We start from the raw sequence: 26390 nt of genomic DNA on the forward strand, positions 1-26390 counted from the left end.
AGGCTGAGACAGCACTGACCCTGTATGTGAGCAGAAGCAGGTCGCTGCTCATCAGCATCACGTCCAACTTGTCATCGGCTCATGTACTAAAAATGGTGCAGGAACAGAATTTCGTCGTGTCATAGATGCTACGAGTCCTTCAGGAGCACGACACATTCGTTACACGAAGTTGAGCGGGACGAGTGTGTAGGACTTAACACCTGAGGATCTGCCTCAGTAAAACTGCAGTACACAAAACGCAACGAAATGTGTGTGTGTGTGTGTGTGTGTGTGTGTGTGGGGGTGGTTAAGTGTAGAAATTGTGGATGCTACAATCAATAATGTGCTACAATCGAATTACAGGGAGATCGGTTGGGTCGCGGACACCTGGGTGGAGCTGGAGGTGCAAAAGGCATGCAAGCTTACATTCTCTGAAGCCTGGATTTGGAGAGGAGCTGCAGCTGTGCAGCCTGTGCTTGAAATATGTGAATGACTCGATGTAAACAAGCGGTTTGGCAAATAATTCGTCCTTTGAAAAGATTACATTCTCTTTCTAAGTTGTGTTTACATTCTCTGTGCCCGTTTTTAGATTTTTTTTTTAGAAGTGTTAAGAGAGTGATTGTGCAACAGCAGAGACAAGGGATGCCCAGGACATACTGTACTTGACACTGATGCTGTACTGCAGCTTCATACTTGCATCGCGACCGTTTACAGAAGGATTAACTGAACGTGTGTCTCCCAGACGCCATTCGCCGTCTTCAGAGTAGAAAATTAACAACACATGGCTGGAAACATTTCTCTGAAACAGTAAACAAGTCCATACTAACAGAATGAAACAAATCAATCAATAAAATAGCAATGAAACAAAACCAATTGACCATTCAGTATATACACTGTAATCAAATGCATTACAATTCCCCATAAATTGATTCAACAGTAGACATTCCTACATTAGTTTATCTGTAAAGATCATTCAGTTCATGTTCTGACGTAAATGTGCAAATAGCCTTAAAATAATTATACTCATACATGCAATATCAATGATAGTTAAAAGTCTTAGGAATTTTAAGGCCAATATATGAGACATCCTACAATAGAGAAACCTTAGGCAAAGCAGCTAAAGTTTGAGTTTGCGTACAGCTGGTAGCCAGAGACCTTTCCATGGCAAAGGTGAGTAGCCCTGTTGACTTTTATCTGGATGACCTGACCCTGGAGAGGTCATTGCATCCCATCGGTTTAGATAAATTGACACGGGGAGTCTGGAAGAGAGAGATTGTAAATACTTGACACCTACAGTTGTCTGCTGTGTCTGTTTCTGATTGATGTTAAAGTCTGGAGCTGATTTTGGGAATGTTTTGTTTTTTTCGTCTCTAAATGTGTGTTCGGGACTGTTCGACTGTCAGAGGGCTCAGGGTGATCTCGATGCTGATCTGGACGCTAAGGGAGGATGGGTTGGGGGGGCCTTTGTTCCTCAGTAGGTGTCTCGGGGCCAGTGGCGGCTGCGCTGGCGGTTGTTCCTCTGGTTGTGACCTTGCTGAGCCTCGCGTTGGAGCAGCCTGTCCTGTGACTCGTGCCCGTTGGCACTGTGGGCACTGCCCACGTGCCCACGGTGAGGCGGGTACATGTCCCTGTATGTGCGAGAATGGCATGGGGAGGCGTACTCATCCTCCTCTTCTTCCTCCTCTTCCTCTTCCTCCTCTTCCTGCCCTCCCCCCCTGTGGCATGGGCTCCCCCTGCGGCTGCGAGACAGGGAGTCGCTGGCCTCGTCAGACGGCATAAGACTGTCCTGCTCCAAGGGGGAGTGGGCCTCCTCACCCGCCTCTTCCTCCTCGTCACCCTCCAAGCCCACCGCCTCACGAGGCTGCGGCTGGTTCTTGTTCTGGTTCTGGAGGATTCGAGTAGCCATGGAGTGGGAAAAAAAAAACGCGTCAAAAGAAAGCTCTGAAACTAGGAAAACATTTCAAAGTAGCTTGACACTTTCTGCAGCCTTTTTTTTCTCTAACAGCACAGACAGTTTTTCTGCTACAGACACACGGAGGGTGGACAAAACACAGCTAACACTACATCAAGAAGGATTTTGAAGGAAAGGTTAAACCTTTCTTAAAACAACACTCACAGCGGTTGTTGAAATTGTTCCTCCTGTCCGCACTGTCCGCAAAGACATCCTTTCCTAAGGTGTTTGCATTGTAAGATATAGGAGACAAAATGCACAGTCCTCATTCTGTGCAAAATTACATTCAAAAATGTGTGTGAAGCTGATAATGTATAAAAGCTTCAGTGCTCTGAAGCAGTAAAACAAGTGGGTACCTTACAGACTTTTTGGTAAGGATTCCCTTTTTAAGGTTTTCACAGTCTACGCTCCCTTGCTGAGCTGCAGCGGAGGGACAGTTGCACAAATATGTAATTTTGTTATTAATTTAATGAATTTCTATACAGAACGAGGACTGTGAATTATGCCCATCATCTCTTACACTGGAGTCACTTTAGGAAGGGATTTCTTTAAACCAGATGTAAATACATCTTTTAACTCTTAATATGCTGTGATAATTACAAACACTGCGACAAAATGTCACTTATGATGCCAATTAGCAGCATTTGTCAGCTATAAATCAGGTCTGAAAATCACCACTTGGTAATAAACCATTGATAAACACTGATAAAATTAAAGGGACCTGTGTGCAGATACTCTTTGTATTACAATTGTATTTATTTTTTTTAATCACACTGAGATTTTGTGGATGTGCACAGGACTGCTATAACTTACTTATATGAAAAATTTTGGGCACACTACATATTTTCTTGATTTTTGAAGTGAAGTAAATACAACCCCTGCAGCAAACACACATTCAGAACGAGCCTTTTTTCAAGTTAATACACTGTATTTTTTTTTTCCAGCTTAAAAAAAAACAGTAATTGCAGCATATTCAACTTCCATTTTTTAAGCTCATAAAATAAAATGTAACAGTGCATTCACATTTGAAGAAATGCTAATTTCTAATGTGTATTTGCTGCAGGGGTTGTTTTTACTTCTTTTCCCTTCAAAAATCAACAAAATGTGTAATTTGCCCACACTTTTAGATTATTTTACACATGTATCGCATGTTCGCATTTGCAAATTTGTGTACACATTGTTGACAACGTTAATAACTGGCATTTAGTAGGGCAGCAGCGTTTTTAGTGTTGGTAAAGTCTCTTCAAATTCCTTTTCAGTAAAGTGTTTACAGTGTTTTATCTGTGTGTTTACAGATTAATACCACAGACACTGAACAAAAGAAATGCAGGTAAAACACTTGAATGGAAGGCCAGGGGGTTACTCTCAGACTTAAAATGGTATCGTACGGTAGTTATGGTCTCAGTTTATTGCCGTGTAAATTCGCAATTATTTCCGTGAATATATTATTTAAGCATTTCTCATGTGCCTTTAATTAGCACTGTCATTCAAGATTGCATTTCGTGCCACTGTGGGCAGGGTCGCCATTCACAAAGCATGCTTGGAAAAGGAAATGGAAAGAAACTAGAGAACAATGGCGAAACGCTGACATTTCATACAAACATTCTATGAATCCAAACATGATGCGCTCAATTATGGTTTTACATTGTAGCCTGAGCTAAACAGCTTTGTGAATTTTCTCCCAGAAGGTTTGTGGAGCAGCGTCGATTCACCTGAGACCATCAACTAAAGGAAAGGAGGCAAGATGCAATAAGGAAACACGTCTTATTTTCTGTGGTGTGATCTGAATGAATAAAATGCTGTTCATTCGCTGTCTCAGCTGCTGAATCGTGTTCAGGTGTCGGTAGGTGTGTAAGAGGGGACTGTTGGGGCTGAGGGTGCAAATATATATATATATATATATATATAAACCCTACTACTCACCCCATTTTGTAAGCGATCATTCAATTAATTCCTGTGTTTCAGAAAACTGCAAAAATGTTAAGCATGGATGAGTGAGAGGACAGACAAGACAACCGGAGACAATTAAATAAAAACACAGGCGTGAGAATCGGAGATGGGAAGAGCTGGTAAGGACAGGGACAACACCACATGTTCGAAACAACATTCCTACTTGATAGTCTTAAAACAGTATTAACGCAGTATTACAACATGCTCTCTTGCTTTTTAAAAACAGGTGGAGATGAACTCACCTGTAGGCTAGAGATGGCGGAAGGTGGGGTCATCAGACTCTGCTCCAATAAGGGATTCAGAGGAGTGTTCCCTGGGAGGTGAGTGGCACGCCAGTAAATCTCCAGGTATTCAGCCAAATGCTCGCAAGCATCTTCCAGCTGGTTCTCATCCAAAATGACATCAAACATATCCTACAAGCGAACAACAAGACACAAATAAACAAGACTGGGAGTCTATGACGGGCTAGCTGCTCTGCGAGGCTGTACTTGAGCTAAATGCTAACATTAGCATGCTAATGTACTCAGAAACACGATGCTAACGTGCTGATGTTAAGCAAATGTAATGTAGAGCTGAAACGACTGATCAATTAATCAAGTAGTTAATTGACAGAAAATGAATCTGTGACTCTCTTTGTTATCAAATTCTCCTTTTAATAATTTTTCAGGCAAAAATAACAATTACATCTCCTTGGGCTGTGGTAAATTATGGTGGTTATTTCTCTCCATTTTCTGATAGTTTATAGACCAAATGATTAATAGAGAAAATATTCAGCAGATTAGTCGGTGATGAAAATAATTGTTATTGACAGCCCTAGTCTAACATTTACCACATGCGCCACCTTGGTTTAGCTTGTTAGCATGCTAACATTTGGTAACTATAACACTAAACACACGGTAGTCCATCTAAAAAAGATATTTCAGTCTGGATGAAAGTGGTGGATCAACTGACCAACAATCAAACAGACATTACCATCCGACGAGCCACGCTGCTAACGCACGGCCGGATTAACATCTTACGGGGCAAACATTTGTTGTTGGTCCCTATTGACCCCCACTCTACAGCCGTGGCTGTGGCTCAGGAAGTAGAGCAACTGGAAGGTCGGTGGTTCGATCCGAGGCTCCTCCCCAAACTGAACCCCAAATTGCCCACTGTGTTAATGAGTGTGCGAATGGGTGAATGTAGTGTAAAGCGCTTTGAGTGGTCGACTAGACTAGAAAAGCGCTATGAAGTGCAGTCCGTTTACCACTATACAAGGCAGTTCCATTATTTCCCCAGACACACAGAAAACAACCAGTACTCTAGAGTCCTTGGTTGGTCGACTGACAGTAATTAATTGGAAAAAATTTCTGGCATTTTATACACCGAACAATTAATCGATTATTTAAGAAAATAATATTCAGATGTATTGGTAATGAAAATAATTATTAGTTACAGCCTTAGTACTTAGTATTAGGTTTTCTGTGAATCTGATAGCATGACACAGAAAAAAATTAAAACAATTTGATAATTTGATAAATTGAAACAGTGAAGGTCTTAAAACCAGATTTTGACTCAGGTTACATGAAACCAGGGCCCGGATGGATGATTGCAGGAGGACCTCTTATAGTTGAAATTTCCAAAAAGTCAGTGGTGCAAATTTCTAACAGATTTGACATTAATCAAATTTATAGACCCAAATAATAAGGAGTAAACCTGGGGCTTTTGGGGGCCCTGGCGATCTGGTGTCCCTGGGCAGTTGCCCAGTGGGTTATCCACCCTTGCGCTAGCGTGGTTAAAAAAAATCACAGCTCTTCATGAGTTACATGATTTTATCTAGAATTGACAAGGACCGCCCTTTCCTCGTCAATTCAAGTTCGATTTTTACCATCAGGGGCCGACAAAACTGTCCATACTAGCAGCACACAGGTTGAATTTGAAAATTATGACGAAACCTTTGTTATTTAGTTTGCTTTGTTTTTCTATTTGTTTGTTTAGTCTATTTGGCTTTATTTTGTAACAACCAGGGAGCACTGTAGGCACCGTAGGCACCGTAGGCAACTCAGGTTTTATATAGGTAGGTAGGTAGGTATAGGACCAGCTTGCACCTGGGAGGGTCTGTAGCTTTTTACCAGAGCACGAGAGGCGGCAGAAGCCATGATTTCTTTGTGCCTTTGTTTTCTTACTTGCTGTGGATGAATAAATCTCAAGAAAAGGCAAAGCCTCGGTTTTGACAGTGGACTTCTTTTGCCTGGTTACATTACTTCGCCATTGTGCATCAGTGGTAAGATTTTAAGTCTGATTTAATTTTGATTTCGATTTTGGACAAATAGCCCCTACAGCACTATTTTTTTAATCATAATGAGTGTGTAGAACCATGATATCGTACACTTACTGAACAGCTACATCCTATTAGTCACAAAAAAAAAACAAGAAAATGTGTCCTTCTTGCTAACCAATGAGCAGATATAAAATACGTACTATTCTCACATTAAAGTTACCAAAGTGACAACCCCTCAAGTGCAAACACCTTAGCTTAACCCAATAAGGTTTATGATCAAGGATTTACTTCCTCTTTTTCACCTTGTAAGCATTACTTGTCTGTAATAAATGTTCAGATTGTACAGGCCGATTAAGACCGACCACGCTTTACAGCAGTTGAAAGAAATCACCCTGTTCCCTCCACTCACCGGGGGACATTGAGAGAGTTTGTCTGCAGCCATCATCTGCACATTCAGGTGCTTGCTCTGAGACTTTCCCCTGGATTTGATCAGCCTCTGGAGCACCTGAGAGAAAGGTAAAGATAGTGTTATAGATCAAGGAAGATGAAGTTGCCCGAATCCGACGCTCTTGAGTGAGGTAACCTACTGTACCTTTGGTGAGGAAACTTTAACGTAGACAATGATGGGGGCGAGGGAGGTTTTGGCGAGCTGTGCAGGATGGTTGATGGTGTCCGCGTCCAGAACCACCAGCTGCAGGGTTTTGGCGAGCTCAAATATCCTCTCAATCTCACTCTGAACCTCCGCTGCACAGAGACGACACATTTCGTAAGTTCAAACTCATTGGTTCTCAAGAACAAAGATCTGTGGAGTTTTCATTCTGACACTATCACAGTATTAAGGTATTCCACGGCATTTAGACACCCCAAAGGTATGACTGTCAAAACCTTCAAAAAAATTGAAAACTTTTTTTTTCTATTAAACCGACATAGAGGCGCTCTTTTACCGTGAGGTAATGTGGTGTACAAAATGGCCCACCACAGGTCATTCAGGATACAGTGCAACTGGCAAAACAGGTAATATTTGGGAATATTTTGGGTTCAGATCCAATCATACAGGTGAGCCAGCCAACACAGGTGAAGCTGTTTTCACTATTTGCTCCAGGAAAGTTGTGACAAGAGACTGTAATACATCAGAAAATGGTTGTCCAGTGTGGCTCACAAGTACTTCTGCATCTGTGCCTCAGCTGCAGCATCTGTACGAATATTCAGCGAAACGGGCTAATACAGTCACCTCGCAAATCTAAACGCTCCAACTCAAGCCAGACAAAGTAAATATGCTTGTTTTCTTGGCAAAAAATCTGGACAATTAGGCCCGCTAGACCTTTATGCGCTAAATTTAAGGATGATCCATTGCTTTTTGGCTGGTTTGTACTAGCAGGCTAAGGATTCAGTTGTGATTTAATTAGGCTAAATATTTATTCAGCCTTTTTTTATTTGTATAGGGCTATTTTTCTATCTATTTCTGCCCAAACTCCCACAATTGCCTTTAGTGGGTCTGGCTTAAATGATCTGTTTTCGATGTGATGTTTGCCACTTTTTTTATGAAAGGGAAAGCATAGGGCTTACCAATCCGGCATTAGGCCATCTGCTTATATTAAGACTACGTTTAACTGAACAACAGTGTGTCTGTTCCCTTATCCTATTTTTGGTTCATGAGAATGGAATTTAATATTTGTAAACAACATTCTGCAATAAAGTTATGAGAAACACTGAAGCTTCAAGTTACTGATGGAAAAGAAAAATTGAAAATAAACTGAATTTGAAACTTAGCCAACAGAAGTCATATACCGTATACCCCGGTCAAATGTATTAAGGTACGAAAACACACATACTGCCCAAGCCTACTGACATTACCTAGGCTGGAGCGAGTGTTGGATCTCTCCATTATGGGTCTTTTGTTGAGGACCGATCTCTTGGCTAAAGACAGGTCGGCAGTTACACGGGTGATTGAGATTCTGCGAACAAATTCACAAAATACGCGGAGAAAAAATATTCAGTGAAACATTTTTGATCAGATTAATTAAAGGCTTGACTTTACACAACTACAGGAGCTATTCGGCAGTCTCTCCATTTTACTGACCTTCCCTCAAATCTGTGTTTCAGGAAGTCAAAAAGAGCTTTCTGCATCATATCTGTGACCTAGGTGGGAGGATAAGAAACCAACTGTTTTAGAAAGACAGAACACAGACCTACAAAACAACATTTAAATATACATTATAAAATTAAAAAATAATTTTATACTTTGGTTTAATGTCAGGATAATATAATATAATTACAGCTTTTTTCCATAGTCATGAACAGTGAAATGTCCATAATATTCATTTACTGTCAAAGGTTAATATAAGCAAGATGTATTACTCTACAAACACATGTATACAGAGGTGGGTAGAGTAGCCAAAACATGTACTCAAGTAAAAGTTTTGTTACTTTAAAACAAACAAGAACTCCAGTAGTGCTAAAAGTTGTTATGAAAATAATTACTTGAGTAAGCAAACTAAAGTACCTTCCTAAAAAACAACCTTGAATAGTGTGTAAATTCATGAATAAAGAGAAAAAGGTAAAGAAGTACACCTAATTTTCTAATTAGATAATTTGTTATATATTGTATGATTTTTCAGTAAGGCTTTTTTTAAATGGATCTGTAAATTCTGATTAATGTCCAGATAATTTCTTAACAAGACTAAGTCAAAACCTAGTCTATGGCTGGACCGCCCTTTATCTGGTCACTTCTCTCCTACTCTCTGTTCTCACATATACAGTATTTTAATATGGCCAAATTCCCAATAAAGCTCTTCTCATTTACATTTTTTTCTGTTGTCAGACAATGGAACAAATATGAAATAGTGACTGAAACATGGCCCATTGAGATTACATGTTAACCAGCAGTCACTTCCAAGCCATATCCAAGCTGCTGCTCTGCTCTGCTAAAATCCTGATTTCATAACCGCAATGTCATTGTCTGAAAGATTCACCATACACATAAATTAAAGACACTGGCTGTGCTGTGATTTAGACCATATTCATTATAAAATGATCACTCAGAGAGAACATTAGAAGCTCGTTCATGTCTGTGGCGGCTGCCGTGCCGTCAATGAAATGAGACGCATAGAGAGGTGTGTCTGCGTAAGGAAAGCCAGACCTTGGGCTCACAGGGAAATACTGGCGACTCTCTTCTACAGAAAGGAGCTGAGGTTTGTCCAAAAAGTTGCTAGATTTGTCGCTAGGTGCATTTGTGGAGAAAAGTCGTTAAAAGTGTGTGAAAAGTTGGTAAAAATCTAGCGACAAAGGCTCTAAGTTTGCAACACTGTCTGTAAACACCCCCTGATGATGCAACAGAAACTGTTTGCACCTATTTATTTTGAAAGAGCAATGACCAATGGGGAACTTCAGCACTTGGTCAGTCATGGACACTCACATTTATAGGGCTGGCCCCACTGTTGCAGTCCAGCCAAAAAGTTTCCTGAAAAGAACCATGTAATTTGGTTCTAATTATAAGTAAAATAGAGAGTAACCGTGTGGTTTACCTCCAGTAATGTCGAGTGTTAAGCCGGTGCAACCTTGAGACTTTTAGTCGGAGGGGAGCAGGTGAGCTGGACATGCAAGATGTGAAATGTGTCTACAAACAAACATACAACTAAGTACACATGAAGAATAAAGTTTCCAATAATGAGGGATGAATAAATATTTATGGTTTAAATGGAGATTTCTCTGGTAATCAATGATAAAGTCAACACAGCCTTTTTTTTTATTTGTATTTGCCTATTTTTAACTAACAACAGTGTGTCTGTTCTCTTAGCCTATTTTTGGTTCATGAGAATGGAGTTTAATATTTGTAAACAGCATTCTGCAATAAAGTTATGAGAAACATTGAAGTTTCAAGTTAGCCTTTACTGTCAAAGGTTAATATAAGCATAATGATAAACTCAACACAAGTAACTGAACTAATTTAATCTTTAAAAATACACTGTGCCAACCATGGGACACTGTGGCCTTGGTCGTGCTACTTTAGGTGTGTTTTTGTTCTGTACCGAAACACAAAACCTTGACAAATTATACATCGTTTGAAAGATAGAAATTAGTAGGAAAAAACAAACTTGTAAATTAAAGCATTGCCGATTTTGCTCTCACAATGTACTCGAGTAAGAGTAGAAGGTATACTGCATTAAAAGTACTCAAACAAGTACAGTTTACTCAAAGAAGTAACATAAGTACATGTAACTTAGTAAATGTAATTCATTACTGCCCACCTCTTCATGTATTTGTATGTGTGTATATACTGTATACTGTACATAACCACCTTTTGTTTGTACATAAACCAATTTATTACATTATCCATATATTTACAGTAGTTCAGCATTCTTTGCACTCCCATACACTCATGTATTATTTGTAAACCTGTATCCACAGATTACAGTGGACCCCCCCCAATGCGTATAACATGGTTACGCCCTTGGAAACGCCAATACTGTCCCGGTGTCTGGAAAAATTCTAAAAATCATTTTTAGGCCTTATTAGATGTTTGATGTAACTTAAAAATGCTTTGCAAAGTACATTGCATGCAATGTACTGCGCTCTCTATCTGCTGCAGGTGAAATGGAGAGAGGCTGACCTCATAGCCCTTCAGCGATGGTCCCACGAGGACCACCGGCCTCATAGAGGGCACCACATCGTAGGGAGGGACATGTTCCTGCGACGGGAGAGGAATGAAGAACAGAGAGAGCAGGGGTAAGAAATTATGGGGGTTGGGTTTGTTAGTGAAACGCTAAAAAAAACATAATCAGGGTTTCTGCAGAGTTCACCTAATGAATATGATGACTTTTTAAGACCTTTTTAATACTAAATAGAATAAAATTTGATACCTTTTAAATATCTTTTTCACATTCATAACTGTCAAAAAATGATGGAAAAACATTGGGGATGATAAGGCCTAAAATTATTTATAAAATACATTAATTAAATAAATTTTGTATCACATTTTTGTCAGTTGTTCCTAGCTGTATTTTAACAAAATCCTCTTAGTAATATAATTGATTATTTCATGTGAGCTAGACCCAGATAAGTCTCAGAAAACTGATGGGTGGATTAACCAATTGAAAATTGATTTAATTTAGGTTTTTGCAAAAACTGACACAAGCCCATTATAAGCCAATGAGATTCCTTGCTACTGTAGTCAGCAGTAATAATAATAATAATTAATAATAAATAATAACTAAAAAAAACAACACAATTCAACAGCCTCCTACATGCACAATCCACTGTTGGTATAGTGTAGTATTAAGATGTATGGTGTTCCATTGTTAAAGTTATAACTTATGTTACTGTCCACAGCAGGGAAGAAAAAAATATTTTAGACCTTTTTTAATTACATTTCGGACGTTTTAATATTTTTAAGTCCCTTTTTTTTGAGGGAACTGAATTCAGTGGTAAGACTTTTCCTACAGATACCCTGATAGTCAAAAGTCGAAACCTAGGTATTATGAGCAAATGCTGTGTCCTCATAAAGTGCCGGAACCTACCTGTTTTTGCTTCTGTTTGGCTTGTGAAAAGAAGAAAAATAACAATCATTGAAGGGAGAAAGGCAGAAAGACAGCAGTAGTAGGTTTCAGTTCCAGCACCAGAGGAAGGTTTTCAGTACTCACATTCACCTGCAGATGGCGGTGTGGTCCTCCAGCTCCCAGTCACCATATCTCCTAAACTAGAGGAGTTGCCCCCTGTTTTCCTGCAACAAAGCAACACAAATTTATCAAGCTCGTATTGCAGAAACAAATCCTCCGAGAAGCTTGTGGTTAAATGCATTAGCTGACCTCTGTTTCTGCTCCTGTTTGAGTCTCATGGCCTCCAGTCGTAGAGGGCTGGGGATGAAAGTGATATCTGCTCCCTCCTTTACCAGCCGACCGATCCACCAGTCATTATTGTACTTCTGTTAAGTTCAGGGCAACAGCACTAACATGTCACATATACCTGTTTTGTTTTCATGTCGTTCTAAGGAAGGTGGTCATCCTCATTAACAGCAGATAATCACTCACTTCTTTGATGTGCAGGAAGTCTTTGGCATCAAAATTGACTGCAGCCCCTTGGACAGGACAGTCCTCATCCAGAGCTCCACAGTAACTCACATTTGTCTTTACCGCAAACGCTACAGGTTTGGACTGTGGTTACAGTAGATAAGAAGAAAACCACTGGTCAATGATGGAAACTGGAGTACAAACATATAACTCACCAGAGTTTTGGACTTGAGTCATGGATCTGGTGACTTTGGCTTTAAAACCAGTGACTCATGACTTCACTTGGACTTAATCTTTTTGAGTTCTTCATTTTCCTGACAGCACAGACATGAAAACTTGGATTCACTCCGAAAATTGCGCAAGTCGAGCAGGAGGGAAAGGTGTGTTTGGCAGTGCAGACTAGGAGACAGGCCATTCCTCGGATTATCACATATGGATATAAAGACAATTGTAGTCAACACAGAATGGACACCCACATAAGGCTCAAAAGTCACGCAGGGAGAAACAACACCTTTGTTCAACATTTGAGGCTACACCGAGACCGGTAAGTTGAGGTTAACATTAATGTTCTTTGGCCGGCTATGTTTAAGCTAACATTAGCTGAGAACTGACGCCAAGAACTTGAAATCAATGAGCCCTTGACACAACCAGCGTGGTAACCAAATTTTTTTCACCCAAGATTTGGTAGCCTGAATGTTGTCTTTAAAAACAATCAGCAATGTCTAATATCAGCTATCTGTCAAGTTAACCTGCCATTGCTGCTGTTCCTAATTTCATGATGACTTGTTTAGGACTCAAAATATAAAGTTTAGGGATCGGACGTGACTTGGGATCTGCTGGTCTAGATTTGGGACTAGATTTTATCGCCACGACTTGATATTTATGTTCTTATTCTTGATTAATGTTTACAAACTATAGTTTTGTCATCCTGATTGTCCATACTATACATCTAGTTGAAATCAGTTGAAGGGTTTTTTTTTTGGGGAGTTTTTCCTTTTTTGAGGGTTAAAGGACAGAGGGTACTTACAGATTGTTAAGCCTTCTGAGGCAAATTTGTGATTTGTGATATTTGGCTATATCAATAAAATCTGACTGGACTTGAACTCACTTGAGACTTGCCATACAATGTGTTTCACCTCTGGTTTGCACTAAAACAGCATTTTAGCTTTAGATGTACTGTAGATTTAACTATTTTGTTTTGACTAAATGATGTCTTTGGTTTGCAAATCTTTACGGGTTATATTCTGTATTATTATTATATCAATCTACAAAGTAACTTGTAAATGTAGTACAGTAAGTATAAGTAGTAGCACAGTACATAGTATAAAGTAGCAGAAAACGGAAGCACTCAAGTAAAATACTTGTACCTCAGAATTGTACTTATGTACAGTATTTGAGTAAATGCACTTAGTTACATTCCATCACTGTATATATGAAAGTACTCCCGGTGCACTCAATGAACACGTTGCTCCAGACCTCAAACTGTTGAAACACAACAGCGTGTAGCAGTGTGACTCAGTGTATGACCTACCTTAGCTCTGTCGAGCTGCAGTTGTGCCTGGCGCTCGGCTTCACGCCGATACGCCTCGCGGTCCTCCTCTGCTGACAGGTCTGAATCCGACGGTCTACTGGTGTACGAATCAGCCGACCCCTGTCAGGAGAGAGCCGATGGTGGATGTGGTTGGACTATTATTTGTGATATATGAATTGATAATTTCATTACTTGCTTGACATTTTACTGTGAGAGTAGATACACGGATCTGTTGTTTCCGTTTATACTTTGGCTTCTGCAGCCTGGTTCTGTGCAGGTGTACGTGCAAATACATATCCGTATTCATGAACACATTCATGTGTGAGCCCGCGTGTATCTACAACACAATGTGCTGCTCTCCCACACCAGCCATCTTCTGGTAGACCAAATATAGCACAAAAGGAGGCAACTGCTTCCTCTTCTCTCCTGCTTGGCCCCAATCCATTCCATCATCCCCCACAGTGCAGCACATATACATCCTTTCTTCCCCTGTTTATTCTCCAAGGACATCTCATTAGCAAAATATATGGTGGCTATCATTTTTCATTGTAAGTTGTTTAGGGACATATCACAGGGATGGCTAGCACATTATGCAGAGAGCGACAGATAAAACAAACAAACACAGAGGCATTTTACACAAAATGGTGAAAATCACTTGATAGGTGCTGCTGCTGGCCTTCATTCAGAACTGGTATGAAGATTCCTGTGATGATTTTCTTAAATGTCTGCATTATATACTATAGAGCTGAAATAATTATTTGATTAATCAATTAGTCATTTGACTGAAAATTAATCAGCAACTATTTTTATAATCATTTCAATCTTTTTTAAAGCAACAATGCCAAGAATGCACTGGTTCCAGTTTTTCAAATGGGATTTTTTCCCGCTTTTCTTTGTCCTATATGCGAGTAAATGGAATATCTTTGGGTTTATAACTGCTGGCAGGAATAAAAACAAGAAATTTGAAAATGGCACCATAGACACTGGAAAATAATTATGGGCATTTTATAGCAGAAGCAAATAATCAATTAGTTGAGAAAATCGAGAGTTTAATCAATAATGAAAACAGTCCCATTATACTGTATTTTATAGTCATTCAAACATGGTGCTGATTTTTATAAAAAAAGAGAAAAACATGAATGGAGAAGAAAATGAAGTAGTGTTCTAAATGCAGTTTGGGTAGTCTGTGTGTGTGCATGTGTGTGTGTGTGTGTGTGTGTGTGTGAGAGAGTTCTCATATATTTGGTATCTACTTGGCTTTGCTGAAGGAACTTATTCTGAATCTGTCAGTAAGGAGAACCGCTGCAGCAAAAACAAATCCAACTCAGGCAAAAGAGAAAGACAACACAGGAGACAAATATGAAATATAAAGAATAAAAGAAGTGACCGAAGCAAAAGAGGAGAAAATAAACCTTGCTCAGATAAAAACCTCTCACAGGTAACTGCAGTTTTCATAATTACATTAATATATACTGAGGCAATCAAGCATAATCTATATGACAAGAAGCACATAATACAGTTTTCACATTGGTTTTCCTCTCCTCCAGAGTGCAGTGAGTTAGTCCTGGTCATCCATCTTGCCAACATATACAAATGGATCCTCTGGAGGACCAATTAGCAGCAGCACAACAAAAGGCAGTTCAGGCTCGAAATACAAAAAAAGTGCCCAGATATGAAAAATAACCACCACCTTTGCTTTTCCTGCACTTCAGAATGCATATGTATAATCCAAAATAAATCTTTATCTACAGTACCACTTCAAGCCCCAGAGAAGCAGCAAACGAACAGCTCTTCTTGTTTCTTTTTTTGTGTGTGTGTCTATGTTAGATAACTAGATCTGATTTTTAGCAGCTCTGCGAGGCGCCACTGCACCAGTGCCAGAGCAGCACCGAGACAGAAAAGGAGGGTGAGGAAGAACAGGATAGATAGAAAGAGAAGGCGAGATGGAGAAGGGGGGTGAATATCATTTACAAGATATCCTGAAAAGAGAAGGATGTTTACGAGGATGGAGGGTGACTGACGGATGGTTGGCGAGACGAGAGAGGTATAAACGATTTATATGACGAGATAAAGCGAGGCTATCTCAAGGGGAAGATGAGATTAGAACATAATACAATGCTATGAGGGAGTGGAGTGAGACCCAGATACCTAGACACAAAGATAGCAGAGAGAGTTGCATACCTGGCTGATTAGGAGGACAGCGCTAGAGCCTGAAAAAGACATGAATCTGAATTTTCTCACTGCTCTGTCTTCACTGGGAACACACTCAAACACACAGACATAAAAGTGGAATAAATATGGTGGTGGGCGCAGGGGAAAGGCGTTATGTCAGTGAGCTGTTTAATGATGTTGGGACACAGAGAGCTGCCTGGGCTGTGATTGTTGTTCATTATTAATGTTTGGACATGAGGCTGTGGACCTCTGCTGCGCACACTCTGCCCTGGTTACTTGTTAAATCCTTAAAAAAAAAAAAAAACGGTGTTACCACCAGAAAATAGTGTATTTTACTGGTTCTGCAGTGCGGAATGTAGCAATCTCAGTACACCTTTATTGTCTGGTCATGTCCTTTTTTTTTTTTTTTTTTTTTACTGCTATTGTCCCCGTCTGGGGGGCAAATTTGAACTCTTTTCCTCCCTATTCTGCTTCTGTGATTATTCTTCACACACTGCAACACCGATGGCCTCAACTCCACAGGGAGGGGCCGATAGGGAAGTGTATTATCCAGCTAGTTGAGTCCTCAGGAGGGCCAAGTCATCCTGTAGTCCAGGGACAGAACAGCAGGGGATTTCTACACTAATTTTACCAGGATTTCACTGATATGTTATTCAGTGGTTTAATAATTTACGTTCATTTGTGTTCTAGTTTTCTTTTGGCAAGACATGTAGAGATATCTTCACCATGGGCTCTGTTCTTAAATTGTAGGTTAATTGACTGGTTAACCATAGTAGAGAATGCCAAAGAGCAACTTTAAAGCAACAATCATCGATCAAAATGTAAACAAAGAGTTGCGACCAAAAACCCAAGTGCAAGATTGGAATCTACCACTCTCAAAACAATTGGGGACAGTGCAGCAAACTGTAAACGCAATGTTAAGAAATTATCACCTTATAAGGTTGATATGAGTTGCTTATCTGAGCACCTAGAAGATACAGAACAACATTAACATTCATTTAGTGCTGTTTTTATTTCCACTTGACAAATCCAGGTCAAGATATCCAATATTCGCTCCACTGTGAACCACTGTGTTCACCAGGTAGTCACTAACTGTGTCTGTTTGCTGTTTGGTTCTGGGCAGATAGCATGCAGTCGATTTATCAGAGCTCTTTCACTGAAAACAGCTGCCTGTTGCACTTGTTTATGCACATGAAAAGTGACAGAAAACAGTTGTGTAAAGAATGAAAACACAGAACTTGAGAGAGAAGGTCAGATCCTGTTTACTTTCTCACTTCCACACAATTGTCCATTAATATGTGTGAAGAAGGCTTGAAAACAAGATTGGCAGCTTCGGAAAACAAACAATTGTCAGATGGGAGAGACTCAAAAATCTACTGTTTGCCTTAAAAAGGGTTGGTAGGAATGTCGAAGTTACATGATTCCTTATAAATGGAATAAAAATAGAAGACACAGCATGTTTCTTTGAAATTGCATAAAATGCAGGGAGTGCGTACTGATGCAAAAATGTAATTTCTGTGGCTTTATTTGCAGGACGGAGATTCTGCACAACATCAGAATACATTATTCAGGATCCTGAAACACCTTTCCCTCACAGGGGAAAAAACAAACAAAAAAACAAACAAAAAAAACAAAAACAAAACTGCAAGCTCTAGCGATTTGGAAATCCAATTGCCACATATCCAATTTCAAAAAGCGTTCAATTAACTGTGCGGTCATAATTCAGTGTCAGCATGTTACACACGCACGGAGCTCCCTCATACACACTGCAATAAATCACAAACTAATGGCGTGGTTACATCAATATCAAAGTCAACATCGGGCATACTCTATGTCAAATTCATCAGTCACAAGACTCGGCGGGGAAGTGTGAAGAGTGTGCACAGGATGATGCCAATCAAAAAGTAAAACAAGCTAAAGAATGGAAGAAACAAAAGTGTTTGTTGGAGCAGGGAGGTGAGTTGAGGGAGGAAGACAAAGGAAAACACAGAGGGGAGCGGCAACGATAAGATGGAACAAAGCGAGACAGAAAGAGAGGAGTTTCAAACAGGGAGAAAGACAAGCAGACTGTGTTGGGAGTCATTTGTACTTACTCAGTTAATGTGGTGATGCTGCTGCTGCCAGTCCCTCCCTCTCTATATACTACATGCTGTAAAATGCAAACAAACTGCACTGTGTCCCATCACCTAACCAGGGACGACCTGCACTGGAGCAGGCACTAGCAACACCTTCTTTTCTATTCTTACTCCACCTCATTCCATCACAACAAACAAACGCACACTCACACTCACATAAACTAACAACAACAACCAACGCGGCTTTTGCGTCACTTGACCAAACCACCTTTCTAAATTTACATCACATTCCTCCATTCAAGTCCAATTCAACATTCACAGGTACAGAAGGAACAGAGAGGAAGAGGCTTTTGTAATCACATATAGCTCCAGATTACCCCTCCTGTTTCAAACCTCATGTCCTACATATAACACATGAATCCACACTTATGGCAGCATACAGCTCATGGTATCCTGCTGCAGAAATGAGTCATACTCCACTGCTCCTCCATAGACACCCCACCCCTATCACAGACAAGAAACTATCTGCTCTGTTTGTGAAATGTACTCCTTCTGCATGAAACACTTTGTCATCTCACCCATAGTGCATGCAGAGGGTAGGTAATGATTGAAATGAAACCAAAGGTGCTCGTGTGAACAGTGAACCCACACGTCAAATCGCCCGAGGCCTTCAAAATGAGCATCATGAATATTTTAAGCCGTGCAATATTCTCAGGGAATCTGGAGATTGTCATTAAGCCCCCCGATCAGGATAACTAATGTCCCCTCCTGAAGAAGATGTCTGCTCAGCCCTTTTTTTTCCTTCTCACCAACGCCTCTCACACTGCTCCACATTCCCGTCACGCTAATGGTGCCATGCATGAAACCAAGGTATTTTTCATGGTGTTTGAATTTCATGTTTGCAGGTGTCAAACAAATGACCCATTATGGTAAGAAACGAATATCATGTCCATAGCCCTTAAAACCTTATGAGTGAATTTAATATGAAATTTAATTTTGTTTTTCAGTGTTTAAACTACTTTCTTTGCGAATACATTTTTTACTAGAGCTGCAACAAGTCAATCAGAAGAAAATTGTGATCAATTGTGAATCAATTTATCATTTTTAAAGCAAAAATGCAGAATATTTGCTGCTTCCAGCTTTTTAAATATGAGAGTTTGGTTATTTGGATCATATATGATAATAAATGAAATATTTTTGGGTTTTGGACTGGTGTTCGCAAACACAAGAAATTTAAGGACGTCACGTTGGGTTGGGGGTTCGATAGCATTTTATCGAATCTAAATCCTGTGTCAGATCCACTTTTGAAAAGTCCGAATCCTGTCAAATCCCGTATCAAATCTCATTAAATTTGGCGGTCACCATTTGCAACTAAGTAAAGTTACAAAAAAGAAAAAAAAAACAATTCAAAAATTCAGTTAAGGTCTGTGATCAACTGTAGCTACAATCTGAAAATGAGACGAGCAGCAGAAGAAATGAAATGTTGATTGTTGATTGATATTGATTGTTTAGACACACTGTATGTAATTGAATAATGGAGGTCCTCATTCACAACTAAGTTGGCAATGAGCTCAAAATGTTGATTTGATGAATAAATAGTTTCACTAGGACTCTCCTGTATTTAACGTGGCGCACTGATCAGAAAAGAGTCGCCACTCTGTTGAACTACAAAAACAGAGTTCACTAGTGGTTGTAAAGTCATTTGTCACAGAGTGAGGTGTCTCTTCACACTGTCTTTGGCAGAGTACAGTCAGCGGCTTGGAGAGAGCACATTGACCAACAGACTAAAGTTTCAGTGGAGCTGTTACCATTAATTGGCTACAGGTGATATAATCTGTCTCCAGTGACGTTGGTCACCTTAACCGCCCAAAGCAACGGTCAGCGCCGGCTATAAATGAGAAGCTTGCTAACGCTAACCTGCATGTTTTCAACATCGGTCTTTGGTTATAAAAAATAATGAATTTGATAAGAGATTTTTTTTTTTTAGCGTCTGAGCTTAACAAATCTGGGTATTTTGCCGACAGGGAACACGATGCAAAATGGAGCACGCTATCAGAGGTTGTGGTAGGCGTTTTCCACTACTTTTTGACATTTCAAAAAATATCAAAATGAAAATAATTTGTTAGTTGTAGTGGAAATAGGTTGTTCCTGTACAGTTTAAACGTTATTTCACTTACCTTATTTAATATGCAAAGGTTTTGTTGAATGTTGAATTCAAAAGGCTTTCTTTTACTTACTAAAGAAGCTTTCCTGTTTTTGAATATAAACTGAATGAAATATTGAACATATTGAATATAAAGACAACAGTTGATATAGGACTGCAACTAACGATTATTTCCATAATCAGCTGATGAGCAGATAATCGTTTGGTCTATAAAGTTGGCAGAAAAAGCCAAGCTGACTCCTTCAAATTGCTGCAAAACCTAAAGATATTCAGTTTTCTATCATATAATACAAATATCAGCAAATCATCACAATTGAAAATTTGGAACATGGAAAAATTAGGCAGTTTTGTTTGAAAAATTACCTAAATGATTAATCAGTCACAAAAATAGCAGCCGATTATTTTCTGTCAATTGACAATTAATCGATTAATACTTTGAGCTATACTTTGATATTTGAATTGCACTACCATTTGTTAGAAAGCATATCTAGCTTGATAACTTCAAGTGGTTCAAGGAATCATAATGCACTGTATTACCTTTCCAGGGTTAGGGCTTAATTAATATTTTGCGCGTGAATTTGGAGCTGAAACGATTAGTCAATAGAGTCACTGATTAGCCCACTGAAAGACAATGGCGTTTGTGGATCAGTGCAATACATTTCTGAAATGATAATGAACCATGCGCCCTTATTTCTCCTTTAGTATAAACAAAATAAGCCTGAGAGCAGTGGTGTCAGACGCCATAGCCTGTTGACAAACATATAGTTTGAGTCTCACTTTACAAACAGGCTCAGTCTCACTTTAAAAGATTAATCAATTATCAATAAAGTGAATCTTCTGACAAACTTAGGTTAATTAACCAGTCGTATTGAAGATGCATTTCAGCCTCTTTCCAATCTGCTACGTTTTTAGAGTTTCAATTCACAATTTAGTTGAATAAGTCCAGACAAAAGCTGATTTAAACACATCAACTAACAATTATTTTCATTATCGATTAATCTGCTGATTACTCACAGTTTCCTAAAGTCCATGGAAACATCTTTAAATTGCTTGTTTTGTCAGACCAACAGTCTCAAACCAAAAGGAATGTAATGCCGTACATTAAGTCAAGTAATTATACTGCTTGTACTTGTACTTACTAGTACTTTACATGAGTATTTTCATTTTCTGCTACTTTATACTTCTACTCCACTAGGTTCAGAGGCAAATATTGTACTTTTTTACTCCACTACATTTAGTTAATAACTTTAATTACTAGTTACTTTGCAGATTCAGGTTAACAGCACAAATATATGGGTTAATATCAGACTTTTTTGACTCCTTTATTGATTTACAAGCCATGCAGCAGTATATAAAGTAATTTACCAGCTGCAACATTAAGGTGATGTGCACATCCGTAATTATATTCCCATAATATCATAATCATTACTCTGAAAACAGGCCATTCTGCATTATGAGTACTGTTACATTGGTACTTTAAGTATCGCTTTATGCAATTTATGTACTTTTACTTGTGTAAATTTTTGAATGCATTCCTTTTACTTGTATCAAAGTATTTCTACACTGCGGTAATGGTACTTTTACTTAAATACAATATTCTTCCACCTCTTCCACCCAATGGTATTCAGTTTACAGTCATTTATGACAAAGCTGCAAACACTCATGTTTGAGAAACGAATTAATTAATTCATATTGTCAGTGTTGTTACGTGATGTGTGTGTGTGTTTTTTTTAAATGTTTGAGCCAAAGACAGTTTTCCACCTTGTTGAATGATAAAAGTTGTATTATATTCTAACCATTCTAACCTATTCTACTCTAATCGTTTCAGCTCTAGATGAATAAATCAGGACTGAAACGAGTGAAAGCCAGCAGGAATGTAAAGAGAGCCTTGTAGTTTCTGTCATTAGTACACGAGGTCTCTTTTTAGAGCGGATATCTAAATCCTTCCCAACTCCCGACTTTCCTTCTTTGATATATTGAGGCTCATGAACCTCAGGGATCTAGTGGTTTGGGATGAGCTCCGTGAAACTTCTCGACTCCCTCAAAATCTGATTTCTACAGGGATCGAGTTCTCCCCTCTGCTGAACTCTCTGAGACCACCCTCTGGTTTTACACCAACACCCAAATCAAATCAAATACATCTTCAGAAACGACACATGGAGGTAAATTACAGTTGTCTTGATTATTATACACCATCAGATCATCTGATCTAGACGAGAGGGTATGATTCACAACAGCCACGCAGCAACAGCATGAGGGGAATCTCTTCTGCTTTTTTTCTCTTTTTTTTCTATTTTTCAGTCACGGAGATCGTCTTAAATAACACCAAATCTCCATCTGAGTCTTGTGCATGTGCATGACCTAAAAACATTAATTAAAAAAACTGGGCTGTCTTGGGATTTTGATGTAACACACCTCCACTTTCAAGCATTTTGCTGCCCTCTACTGTGCAAAACAACAACTGCAACTGAGGAGAAAGCTCTGGGGATGCAGACGGAGAGCAGAAACGTTCATGAACTGGATGCAGGATAATAAATACAGAACTGCAAATGTATTTTTGAGCCCAGAAGAGGAACCTGGATTCACCACCAATAGAATATATCGAGCAAAAACTATAGGTGCCATACAATGCCAACAGAATAATGCAGAGACACCTCCTCCGGTGAAAAAGCAACCTCAGACCACTATAGCTTCATTTTGACCTTAGAGCACAGTGTGGCCTACATTTTTCTCCCAACACAAATAAGAACGATAACCTGGACGTGACCGTGATGTACCAGAAAAATGTAAGTAGCCGACAATGCGGGCATAAATGAGGAAGAAGAAGGCAAAGAACTGGCTCCGAGAGCTTTTTTACCTGACGTTTGATGAAGCTGGATGTTGTGTCAGAAGACGTGCTGCCATCTGAGCGTTTGAAGCGGCTTTTCCTTTTAGGCAACTTCCTGGGCAGCTGTGATGAAAGGAAAGTACACTGGTGAGAGAAAAAAGGGAGTGGAGGAGATAGATAGCTAGATAGATAGATAGATAGCAAGGCTGGATTACCAACCGGGCAAAGCGAGCAACTGTCCGAGACCTTAAGGTTTTCTCCTTGTCATTTGGGTCTGGGCGACATAATTTCATTGATCGCAAATTTGTTTGAAATTAAAATAGATAGATAGATAGACGGACAGCTTGTCTATGCTGATTTGGCTTCATAATTTTGACCAAATAAAAGCCTAAATTCAGGGAGAATGTGTGTAAAAGAGCTTCAGTGCACAAGAGCAGCAAATATAATAAGCTGTCATTTCACCAGAGTCACAAATATCTCAAAACAAAATGAATCTAGCTGCTCATACTGTGTGTAACGCAGAGAGACAGTTTCCCCTCAGGCCTCCTGTAGCACGGCCCATTAATAAGAAAGCTTGGATGTTGCGGTGACAGCTGACATGGCCCTGTAGATTCAGGCTACAGGTGAGTCAGAGACATGCTCCTTTAAACCAGTGGAAACCAGCATCCTCAAGTCCCACGAGGTTACTGGTGTGTGCTGGTTTCCCTGCGTTAGTGTGGATTCGGTGTTGAAAGGAAATGCATTAGAAATAAACAAAAGGCTTGATCTCAAACAGCAAATGTAACAAGAACCGAGGAGATTTTTAACCTGTTTCTGTGTGTGTCCTAAAGGCAGAGTATCCACTTTATAATCGCATCTCCTTGGTCTTTTTTTTTTTTTTTTTTTTAACACCAATCAAGCATCAATCTGCAGTTTCAGTGAAGGCAGAGGTGTTAAAAAAAAAAATCAAAAAATCTAAATAAAGTAGCTTGCTGCCAAAACGCGACGCCTCATTTACAACAACAAGTAGCAAAGACATTAACTGACCGCCCCCCCACCACCACCACCACCACACCACACTCTCCTCGGTGATAGACGAGTGAAAAATGGACTGAAGTGTGTGGATTTACCTGAAAATAGTGCGACTGAGAGCCGGTTTCCACAGCAGACAGAGGGTCTACGGGCGATTTGGACATTTTGACTTGCACCATCTATTGAGAGCGCAGGGAGGCGGGATGCACACAGACATGGGTCACTGGAGGAAACGGGGGATTCAAAATACATCTAAATGCGGCGGTAGACAGCGAAAGAAGCGGCATGCGGGTGCGAAGATACGCAGACAGGGCGACTGGTGTCCACATTTCGGCGGATTTGGAAGGCCGTAGCTCGCGCACACAACGCGTGTTACATCGGGGAAAACGCAAACGCGGGCAGGAAAAATGCCGGAGCTAAAATAAACCGTTGAGACTGAAGCGTCATCGCTCGAGCAACCGAGCAGGTCCGTACTAACTGTGCGTCTGTGCCGGGGGTGTCAAGGTTAGCTTAACCGGCACAGAAATCACTTCACACCGGCATTTCTTTCCCCCTCTTCTTCTTCTTCTTCTTCTTCTTCTTCTTCTATTCTTCTTTTTTTTTTTTTTTTGGAAGTGCGTTGCTTTACACCGTTTCCCTTCTCGTCTGTGTAGAATATTTGTTTGCTTTGAAACTACTGGCAAATAATATGTGGATCTTTGAATTCACAGCGTACAGGAGGGGAGCTCGGGGTCTGGTGAAGCATTTCTCTGTACCACTTTCAGATAACTATGGCCGGATCAACGACCTAGCCCCCACCAGCAGAAATGTTGGACCGGGGGCTGGGGCCCACCAGTAAAAATGGTGGACTGATTTGTTGGTGGGCCCCCGTTGACCCCCACTATACATGGCAGTTTTACAGTTTCATTATCTCCACGCGTAGCCAGAGGAAACTTGTGGGACTTTCCCCGTAGATATTTCCATTTCATTCCGACAATACTGGAATTCACAATTCAAGAATTCACAGATAGATTGATTTTTTTTTTTTTTTTTTAAATATATAAAAAGATCAGCGACGGCATAGCTATGAAGGAGACGAGGTAACTACACTGACGGCACAGAGTCGTCACTCATGACAGCAACACACCTTTATAAACTGGATCTGAAATGTACTTCGTCCACACTGGAGGGGCCGTCCCGCATCCGATCCGGAGCTTCCGACAGAATATAGGAGACCACCTGGAAAACTTGCGTTGCCCCGCAATGGTGTGACCGGGACCAGGAGAGCGGGGTGTCGTGGAATGATGTTCATAAGTATAATAACACCCTAAGCACCCCTACACCTCGGGGCTCTGGCTTTGGGGATTTCTCAGTAGTCGCGTCTGCGTCCTTGTTGCTCGCCTACTAATGGGAACGAGCTGCCTCTTTGCTCCATTCACTCGGGCTCACCTGCGCTTTGTGTCGGCCGACTGCTTTTGCTTCTTCTTCTTTTTTTTTTTTTTAACACCAATCAAGCATCAATCTGCAGTTTCAGTGAAGGCAGAGGTGTTAAAAAAAAAAATCAAAAAATCTAAATAAAGTAGCTTGCTGCCAAAACGCGACGCCTCATTTACAACAAGTAGCAAAGACATTAACTGACCGCCCCCCCACCACCACCACCACCACACCACACTCTCCTCGGTGATAGACGAGTGAAAAATGGACTGAAGTGTGTGGATTTACCTGAAAATAGTGCGACTGAGAGCCGGTTTCCACAGCAGACAGAGGGTCTACGGGCGATTTGGACATTTTGACTTGCACCATCTATTGAGAGCGCAGGGAGGCGGGATGCACACAGACATGGGTCACTGGAGGAAACGGGGGATTCAAAATACATCTAAATGCGGCGGTAGACAGCGAAAGAAGCGGCATGCGGGTGCGAAGATACGCAGACAGGGCGACTGGTGTCCACATTTCGGCGGATTTGGAAGGCCGTAGCTCGCGCACACAACGCGTGTTACATCGGGGAAAACGCAAACGCGGGCAGGAAAAATGCCGGAGCTAAAATAAACCGTTGAGACTGAAGCGTCATCGCTCGAGCAACCGAGCAGGTCCGTACTAACTGTGCGTCTGTGCCGGGGGTGTCAAGGTTAGCTTAACCGGCACAGAAATCACTTCACACCGGCATTTCTTTCCTCCTCTTCTTCTTCTTCTTCTATTCTTCTTTTTTTTTTTTTTTTAAAGTGCGTTGCTTTACACCGTTTCCCTTCTCGTCTGTGTAGAATATTTGTTTGCTTTGAAACTACTGGCAAATAATATGTGGATCTTTGAATTCACAGCGTACAGGAGGGGAGCTCGGGGTCTGGTGAAGCATTTCTCTGTACCACTTTCAGATAACTATGGCCGGATCAACGACCTAGCCCACCAGCAGAAATGTTGGACCAGGCTGGGGCCCACCAAAAAAAATGGACTGATTTGGACTGGGCCCCACCAACAAATTTGTTGGT

The 26390-nt window shown here is 40.3% G+C and overlaps 1 protein-coding gene across 1 annotated transcript; it reads right to left on the reverse strand.

Moving 5' to 3' along the window:
* Window positions 1-360: 360 nt before the first annotated feature.
* On the reverse strand, window positions 361-24456 carry cacnb3a (calcium channel, voltage-dependent, beta 3a). The gene is made up of 14 exons (XM_040153873.1): window positions 24024-24456; window positions 22945-23037; window positions 13677-13796; window positions 12167-12289; window positions 11945-12060; window positions 11780-11859; window positions 11657-11676; window positions 10750-10827; window positions 8221-8279; window positions 7995-8095; window positions 6733-6884; window positions 6550-6645; window positions 4123-4293; window positions 361-1864 (listed from the first exon to the last, which is right to left on the reverse strand). The coding sequence occupies exons 1-14, from the start codon at window positions 24102-24104 to the stop codon at window positions 1451-1453; spliced, it is 1704 nt and encodes a 567-aa protein (XP_040009807.1). The 5' UTR covers window positions 24105-24456; the 3' UTR covers window positions 361-1450.
* Window positions 24457-26390: the final 1934 nt, after the last annotated feature.

The sequence above is a fragment of the Xiphias gladius genome, chromosome 18, assembly GCF_016859285.1.
Source record: "Xiphias gladius isolate SHS-SW01 ecotype Sanya breed wild chromosome 18, ASM1685928v1, whole genome shotgun sequence".
Classification (NCBI taxonomy): Eukaryota; Metazoa; Chordata; class Actinopteri; order Istiophoriformes; family Xiphiidae; genus Xiphias; species Xiphias gladius.